This window comes from Astyanax mexicanus, unplaced genomic scaffold (genome assembly GCF_023375975.1).
Source record: "Astyanax mexicanus isolate ESR-SI-001 unplaced genomic scaffold, AstMex3_surface scaffold_53, whole genome shotgun sequence".
Taxonomy (NCBI): Eukaryota; Metazoa; Chordata; class Actinopteri; order Characiformes; family Acestrorhamphidae; genus Astyanax; species Astyanax mexicanus.
Window position 1 is genome coordinate 275,001 of NW_026040063.1, and position 9,722 is coordinate 284,722.

At 44.6% G+C, this 9,722-nt stretch overlaps 1 protein-coding gene and 1 non-coding gene across 2 annotated transcripts in view; both read left to right on the forward strand.

Moving 5' to 3' along the window:
* Nucleotides 1-116, forward strand: part of LOC125797684 (5S ribosomal RNA) — a 119-nt gene extending 3 nt beyond the window's left edge. Inside the window, exon 1 of the ribosomal RNA XR_007436519.1 lies at nt 1-116. This exon is cut by the window's left edge and continues 3 nt beyond it. This is a non-coding gene — a ribosomal RNA (5S ribosomal RNA).
* A 5,406-nt stretch (nt 117-5,522) lies between these two features.
* Nucleotides 5,523-9,571, forward strand: LOC103034229 (uncharacterized). The gene has a single exon (XM_007242965.3). It carries the CDS (start codon nt 5,873-5,875, stop codon nt 9,569-9,571), a length of 3,699 nt encoding a protein of 1,232 aa, XP_007243027.3. The 5' UTR covers nt 5,523-5,872.
* The last annotated feature ends 151 nt before the right edge of the window (nt 9,572-9,722 follow it).

The window sequence follows — 9,722 nt, forward strand, 5'->3', positions numbered from 1 at the left end:
TACTGTCACACTACCCTGAGAACGCCCGATCTCGTCTGATCTCGGAAGCTAAGCAGGGTTTGGCCTGGTTAGTACTTGGATGGGAGACCACCTGGGAATACCAGGTGCTGTAAGCTTTTCCCCTCTTGCTTCCATTACCATGGTCTTGTTATACATTACTTGTTTGTTATCTGAAACCCAACATAGATGAAGTTGCATAAGTAGTGTGGAAGATTATAAAATAACAAGCTTAGCTTAAGATAATCATGCTTGCTAAAACCTTAACCTAATGCTTACCTAATGATTAAAACACATATTTGCCTTAACCTATGAATCTAAAATATATATTACACAAATAGATCTATGAAAGCTACAAATCTATACTCTACTAATCATTAATTACTGAATCAAGAATTAGCCACTAATCCACACGTATACATTTTACATTTTATATTTTTATACTTGATTAATTGAATCATTTCATATTTTTATATTTGATTAATTGAATCACTAAATGCTTCTCATATTAAAACAGCAATGACTTGTGTGTGTGTCTCTGACATTTGAATGGCCCAACCGAGAAAGCACGCTTCCTCGTCTTACTGGTAAACATCTTGAGGTTACAGAGGCTAGCAGACTAAAAGAGTTCCTCTTTTACTCCTGGGCTCTAGAGGAGTTCCTCTTTTCCGCCTACGTTCTAGGAAAGGTCAGCAACAAGAGAGCCGGATTAACACACCAGTAAAAACATACATTTTCTAGCCTTACAGTTAAAGATTGCGTCTAACAAAATTATACATGCAGCTTCAAGCTATGTTAAAATATACTAACTAATTAATCTTACTGTAGGTCTAGTAGAACTAATTAATCTGACTGTAGAATGTAGCAAAATTATTATCAATAAAACAGAGTATGAACTAAAGAGGAACCGTGCCTTGTTGACCTTAAGACATGTCGCAAAGGGGAGAAATGATTCTCCCTTGTCACCTTGGCAAGGGAAGTTGACCACCTACTATTTCTCAGAAGCAAAGGTTAAGACAACTTTCAAGTTCCTCAGAAGTCTGGAAAAATGAAGTAAACAATATGATATACCATATTTGGAAAGATAGCATAAAAATTAGAAGCCACCTAGCAACAAGGTACGTCACAGAAGGGTATACGTCACCCAAGGGTATAAGGATGGAGTCAGAAATGTCGAAGGTCAGAAGAACTGGGGTAACGTCTTAGAATACATGCCTGTAATTGTTCTTCTCCAGAATTCTGAAATAAAATCATACTTGTTCATTCTCAATCTCCGTGTCGACTGAATCCCTGGATCAACGAACATTCAACAGGAAAGCTAACAGAAAGCTTTTCCAACATTTTGGTGACCATCCGACGTGATCCAGGGTTTCGGCCGGCGAGGACCAGCTGACAGACTTCATCACTCTTCTGGGCCCATCCTAAACAGGTGAGCAGATTGCCTTTTTTATTAAAAATCTGCATATTGGCTATGTAAAACATACAGAATGAGTGATGGGTTCCAGTAGGCTAACGTCCTGGTAAATTGGATTGAACAACTAGAATTTTTTTTCTTCTTCTCTTTCTTCTATTTTATGTTAAGGAAACCGGTATTAAAGGATAAAAAAGGATAACAGTGCTATTGAAACTAGGGTGGTGGCGTACCCGAATCTGCCCATATTGGGTTAGATTAAAGGCTAGGACGTGGTGTTCCTTGAAAGTGGTTAATTCTAAATAAAATAAAGGACCGGGAGGGTGGCGTCCCCCCCCACTTCTGATCAAGGTGGGATAATTGCTGGGAAAAGACGGGGTCATCCCGAGGTGTGGTCCACCTTAAACCCAGACAGTTATACAAACTGCTGGGAGATTTTTAAAACTTTTTTATTTTCTTTATTTTAAGTTTTTAGTTTAAAGAGCGAGCACTGAAATACTCTGCAGTAGTGTTTTCTGCTCAGGAGCAGGAAAGTAGGAAAGAGTATGTAGTTTAAATAAAAATAAGAAAAACAAAATAAAAATACATGCTATTGGTATTGTACAACTAAGGTAAAGCAAGTGTTAATTGTTGATTTAATTGTTGTATGTGATTTGTGCGCGCAGGGGGTTAAATAACATAATAATAAAATATATACATATATAAAATAAATAGGATAGTTGGAGTATACTTAACAATTCTACAGAACAATGGGTGTAATTTACTTGTTTAACTGATAATGACTGAACACTGGGTATGGGTGTTAGATGGCCATGACATTATCCGCCCTGAGATAAGAGAAAATGCTTTGATTGATAGTACAGATGGTTCAAGTACTGTATGCACCCCACAGGAACGTTTTCTAATTACTCAGAATTTGCAGCTTCTTCCTACAAGTAGAATAATTCACTCTGTGCGGTTAACGGTGGGAAAGGACGCCCTTTTTAAAATTACTACATTCTTCGCAGTTGACCATCCGAACGGCATTGCGGTATACTCAACGTGTGAGTCAGTATTAATGATTGACAGTGATGTTCAGTCTGTGTTAAACCCACCTTTCTCGACCATTCATTTTCTGGGGAGTGACAGCAGTGACAGTACTGATAGCAGCAGCGATAGTGATGAGATGGTGACTGAATAGACACAGTAAAAGGGGTTGCGTTGTTTTTGTTGCTACTTTAGTAGCAAAATTGTTGTTTGGTTTTGACATAGTGCATCTCCTCTTTTGTTACATTTGAGTATTGTTGGGAATAATTTTTTGTACACAGTGATATGGCATACAGTACAATGCATAATGATTGAGGAATGGGCATGGTTTGTAGAAACAAACCCCATTTTTAAACAGGATATATTGAATTATGCCATTATTTACAAAGAAGAAGATGTGATTCATACACCTACTGAGAGCCAGATACAGGGAATAGTTGAACATTTGTCTCTTGCTCCAAATAGTACAGTGATTTATTCTGCACGTGTTCAGGAACATCAGGTGGCTATATTTTTGATAACTACCTACTTTGCTACGCCAATTGAGAGGGGACTCATCATTGACTCCTCCTGTACCGGAGTGATAGTTCCTGATATAGTGCAATCCGTATTAAACCCACCATACCTTCCTATACATTTTTGTTAAATATAAAGTGTAAATATAGAGATCCTAATCGGAATTTCTTGTTCTTTTTCTGTTTCCTTTGCTTATGTGCTGATTGTCTGACTTGGAGCTTCGTTTGGACAACTAGTTCGAAAATCCTCGCGTGTGGAAACCTAACGGTGCTAACAAAACACGCTTGAGTTGATCAGTAGAACTAAAGACCAAAACAGGTGAGTCCAGTCTTGATCAAAACATGGCAAATATAGACCCTGGTATAGAATTTGATAATAAATTCGGCCCAGGCAATTGGCAGTGGAAATCTCTTGCAGGTCAGATTGCAGGTTTAGCTAACGCAGTAGGGGAGTTTACTGGGAGTAAAAAGAGGGAGGATCTTTTGGCTAAGACCCTTAAACTGAATGTTGAGGCATGGACCAGAGAACAAGAGGGAGGCTGTGTAACTGAGGGTGTCTCCCTAATGGGTGTTTTCAACTATATGCTTATCTGTAAAACTGACACAGTGAAAAAGGCGCGCAAGACTTTCAGTACAGTCAGCATACTAAAACGGGCAGGGGCGAGACGTAGATTGAAAACTGCTGAGCGTGAATTGGCAGAACTGAAAGTACTGCGGGGAATCCTTTTGGGCATTTTGCCAGAGATGGTTACACACACAAAGGAGGAAGTTCCCCCAGCGGAGCAGAGCACTTCTGAAACTGCTCTCCAGGAACTCAATGACTCTACTACTAAGCCACAACAGGAAGCAGCAGTTCCGCCCCCACCATACCACACCACACTCAGCCCACGCAATCCATTCACACCTCAGCAGACTGATAAAAATACACCAGTTACTCACATGCTGCCAGTCATTACTATTAATTCAGGAAGAGTCACTATTGAACATCCTAACACTTCCTCACACAACACATATGCTGATTTGAATGAACAGCTTACTCAAATGAGGATTAATGCTACAGCACCTCAGCCAGCAGAGCCTTTTGTTGACTCTACACCAACTGATCCTTTTAGCAATCGCAAGCAGCATGAGTGTCCAGACCACGCCCAATCCCTGAGCAACATGACCACTTACTCTGACTTGGACATGGACTTAGACGTTACAGGGCCTATTCCGCCACCTAGGGGTAGGGTTAACATAACAGCAGAGTTACATGGGGAAATAGATGACACAGACTTACATGGGCATGACAAGCATAAAGGTGCAGCTACTAACAGACGTGAATACAAGGTTCATGACAAACGGGATAGGGACAGACGACAGGATAGTAGACTTACACAAACACATGATTGGGACGGCAGGCAGGAGGACTATGACGGTGAGGATGAGGACACCTCCACTGAGACTGATTCCCTACATGAAAGGGTTGACAGGGTGGGAGCTTTGTTAGACATATCAAGAGACCTACTTAACACCACCATGCAGGTACGCCGTCAGCTATCTGACGCAGTTGAACAAGATGACCACCATGTCCCGAGACAGTCAACAAGACATACTAAACCCCCTGTCAGATTCCCTGATGTGGAACAACCAGCAAACAATCTTCCATTGCTAACTAGTGGCAATGGAAACCCTAAATATGTGCCTTTATCATTAACAGATGCACAAACTATAGCTGATCAGCTTCCATCCCTCACTAGTGGGGCAGCCCCTTGGTTGAGAAAGCTTGATAGCTTAACGGGAGGACTCACCCTGGCTTTGGGTGATTTTAGGAATTTAATTAATAGGTCAACCACCAGCATGGAGGTGGCTGAACTAGAACGACAGGCCCTCATTACAACCGCTGCCAACAGTGAACCATTTCATTTGTACTCCCAGAACATATCTGATGTCATGCGACACATGTGGCCAACCAGGGCTGCTGCCACTGTGCCAGTTATCAGACCAATCCGGGTGAGCATCTCAGCAAGGCGGTGGAAGACTGGACCAACAGCGCTGGAACCCACCCTTCTAGGCCTCAAACAGCGTTGTGGTGGAGAAATGCTATTCTATCAGGTCTACCCAATTACATTAAGGTTAAGGTTGAGGATGATCCAGATATGGGGCCAGATAAACCTCATGACCAATGGGTGAGGCATATTCTATTCCATATGAATAAACACAAGGATAGGCAGGTTGAGGCAGCCAAACAGAAAAACCAGATGGAACTGGAACTGTTGAAAACTCAGCTACTAGAAGCTAGAAAAAATGTGAAGGATTCTAAGAATAAACCAAAAACAGACACCATGCTGCCAGTTGTCCAGCAAGCTGCACCACCGGTGCAACAGACTCAACAGCAGTATCTGCCACCCCAGCAATTGCCACAACCAACTTTGGCCCAACCCAATTCTAATCAAGGTCAATCCAATTACAGTGGACCCTATGTGGCGAACAGGGGACGGGGACGTGGAAGGGGGCGTGGCAGAGGCCCACCTGTTTCACGTGCCTGTTTCAGATGCGGTAAATTTGATCATTGGGCAGCACAGTGCACTACTGCTCTTCCAACCCAGCCCCATTGGATGTCGATGCAGAATTCGGCACAAGGCACGTACCGTCCACCATTCCAGCCTCAATGGACACCCAATCAACATGTGGCACTTGGCACGGCGGCACCACCAACCCAGACCCACTGGGCACCCAACCACCATGCAGCACCAGGACAACCTCCAGCTGGACAATACAGCATGGAGCCCTGGGGTGGACAATGACGGGGCCCAGAGGAGCACCAGCACAGCATGGGAATGGCAGAACCCATGCTGTCACTGACCGTCGGTACCCTTGAGATCCCTTTCCTGGTGGATACGGGGCTACATGGTCTACATTGACAACTGCACTACCAGCCAACATGATGAGCAACCAATCCGTGCAGGTCAGGGGCTTCTCGGGGACTTCAACTTCACTGCCAAAGACCAAACCACTCCAGGTGCACAACGACATACAGACTGTCTTACACTCCTTTCTGATTGCACCTCAAGCACCACTGAACATTTGTGGTAGAGACTTATTGATGAAAATGGGTGTTTCCATTTTGTGTTCACCTGATGGCCTGACGCTGACATGGCTAAGCGGGCAGCAACGCATAAGACTTTCTGGATACACCGAGGGCATGTATCTCTTGCAGACTGGTCAAGACGAGACTGTGGACATATACTGGGGACTGTTGAATGATGACCAACCCCACACACCACAAACTCTTGAACTCTTTCAGCAATGGGCACCGTGGATCAGAGCATTGGCACCCTATGCCCCGCCTGCCGACCCGTACCACGTTACCCTGTTCTATGACGTAGGGGGAGACATTACATATTATGACACCTTCCAATCTGAATTGCAAGATACACAGTGGGAGGTCCAAACTAATGGCCTGTATTGTGGTCCTGAAGGAGTGGCAGCTCCTGTTACTTTGACACCACAGCAGTACAGCTGGTACAAAATGGATGAGACTGCAGCACCACACATGTCACTGGCTCTACACCCTAAACATGAGGCTAAGCAATTAGGACCCATGGTCAAACGTGCAAATGCGGCTACAGATTGGGTACAAACTCAGATCCCTGATGTGATGTTTTCCATAAGCACAAACACATATCACATCAGAGCTACTAACATTGAAACTGTTACAATGGAGCACCAGCTCCTGCCACGCCATCATGGCTGTGAAGATTCTGACCACCCAGACTCCATTGCCATGCTGGAATCTCTACCGGATGTTTTGTGGTCACAGGGTCCAGATGATGTAGGTTTTGTGGATCAGCCCCAGGTATCATTTAACATGGCCACACCTGAACCAATTTGGGTACCACAATATAGACACAAACCGGAGGCTATGGCCTCATTGGACAAAACCATTCAGGCACTCTTACAGGCCGGGGTACTGGAGCAATGCCAATCCGATTGGAATACTCCAATTTTGCCAGTACCTAAAAAAGAACCTGGTCAATACCGTATGGCACATGATCTGAGAGCTATAAATGCGGCACTAGCTACTAGCACCATACCAGTCCCAAACCCTTACACAACACTATCAGAACTAGGTCCAGACATGAAATGGTTTACTTGTATCGATTTGGCTAATGCTTTCTTTTGTGTACCATTGGCTGAGCACTGTAGGGACGTATGTGCATTTACACACAGGGGTATTCAGTATCGATACAGTAGATTGCCACAGGGCTTTGCCCTGAGCCCGGGATTGTTCAATCAAGCTCTTAGACGTAGTTTGGACTCTTGTAACCTTCCTGAAGGCTCCATTCTTTCTCAGTATGTCGATGACTTACTGGTTGGCGGCACAACGCCAGAGACGTGCTTAAACGCCACAAAAGCAGTGCTGGAATGTTTGGCCAATGCAGGGTACAAAGTCTCTAGGAGTAAGTTGCAATGTTGTAGAACACGGGTAACTTTTCTGGGGAGAGTGGTCACACAGGGCTCAACAGGCATGTCCGCCTCACACAGATCTACAATTCTGTCACACACTAAACCAATTACGGTTAGGGATATGTTGACATTTTTGGGCCTAGCTGGCTACAGCAGACAATACATTCCTGACTTTGTAGGACAAACGCAACCACTGAGGGACATGGTGAAATCCTTGGGCATGAGAAACCTTAGTGGGGTACTTTCCTGGACAGTAGAAGCAGAGCAGGCTTTCATTGCTGTAAAACAAGCTTTAGCGACTGCAGCTGACCTATCTAGACCTGACTACTCTCTTCCATTTTTTCTGGATGTTTCTGAAACAGACACATTGGTTAATGGTGTACTTTTTCAGAAAAAGGAGGAAGGGAGAGCAGTACTTATGTATTTAAGCATCCCACTTGACTTGATTGAGAAAAGACAACCGCAATGCACCAGACATGTAGCAGGACTGACGAAGCTCGTTCAAAAAACTGCACACCTGGTAGCAGGATACCCACTGCACATACTAACAACACATGGCGTGGTAGCATATATAAACTCACAGATGTTCACCCTCACTCCTCTAAGACAGAGACGAATTCATAAAGTTCTGACAGCACCACACATCACATACACACACCAAGGAGTCAACATGGCAGAAGGAATGCTAGAAGGTCCACCTCACGAGTGTGCAGAAAAGGTAGCAACACAGGAAAAAGTGAGACCAGACTTACTAGCCACACCAATTCCAGGCTCCTGGAACCTGTGGACTGATGGGTGCGGGTACAGAGCAGACACAGGTGAAATAAGGGCAGGATATGCGGTGGTTCAAGAAACCACAGGGGAAACAGATGAGTTCTGGACTGTAGCAGCAAAAGAGGTAAAACAAAACCCTTCAGCACAAAAAGCTGAGTTGCTAGCAGTAATTGCAGCACTAGAACTAGCTGAGGGTAGAGAGGTGACTATTTACAGCGATTCTGCGTGGGTAGTTTCAGCAGCACATGTAGACATTCCACACTGGAAACCGGCAGGATATGTAACAAGCTCAGGGAAACCTGTAAAACATCAGTCAGAACTGATGAAGCTAGAAGCTGCAATACACAAACCTACAAAGGTAGCTATTGTAAAATGCAAAGGACACCAAAAGGGGGACACCCTAGTGAGCAGAGGAAATGATGCAGCAGACAAAGCAGCAAAAAAGGCAGCTGGTTATACGGAGCCCGGTAACATGATGATATTGGACTCAAATGTCCCTTGGGAGCCGATACCTACAGGGGACGAACTGAGGCAGATTCAGGATAAAGCAACCCCAGAGGAAAAGTCAATGTGGTTAGCCAAGGGAGCAAGCTCAGATAGCCAAGTTTGGGTATCGAAAACAGGGCGACCAGTCTTACCTATGTCACTAGCCAGAGCAGTCCTAGAAGAGGCACACACTGTAGCACATGTAGGAAAACTGCAAATGATGAGGAATTTGAAACAATGGTGGCACCCATTTATGCTGCCCCTGGCAGTAGATTTCATCAGTCAATGCCAAGTTTGCCACACTCAAAATGTAGCAAAAGCATTTAAGGTAGCCCCAGGCAAGTTTCCACTGCCTAGTTGTCATGGTGAGCACATCCAGATTGACTATACGGATATGATTGATCAAATCAGAAAATACCGGTACCTCTTGGTAGTGGTAGACAGGTACTCAGGGTGGGTTGAGGCAATTCCTACCTTTAAGGAGGATGCTCGCTCAGTTTGCAAAATGTTGATCAACCACTGGATTCCACAACACGGGTTTCCTAGGAGAGTCCACTCAGATAACGGGTCGCATTTTACCAGCAAAACACTGCAGTGGGTGGAGCAAGCGTTGGGCTTGCGCCATAGCTATGGTTCTGTATATCACCCCGCCTCACAGGGTCAGGTGGAGCGGATGAATCAAAATTTGAAGGCCAAACTAGCAAAAATTAAACTGACCACAGGCATGAATTGGCTTGATGCCTTACCAATTGCCCTGATCAGCATTAGGAGTTCAGTGAACAGAAGCACAGGCTTCTCCCCATTTGAGCTGGTCAGAGGCGTAGCATTCCCGGGGCCGCAGACTGCACTAAAAGCCCCATCAGAACTACCTCATGGCACTGCCAACCAAGGTTACGAGTGTTCAATAAGTTAAAAGCTGTATGTGAAGCTTTTTCTGTGCAGGTACAGAACACACGGGAGCAGACCCCAGAGGAGGACAACCCCCCCGAGTTGGCCATAACTCCGTGGGTATACCTGAGAGTCATAAAGCGGAAGTGGTCGGAACCCAGGTGGACAGGCCCATT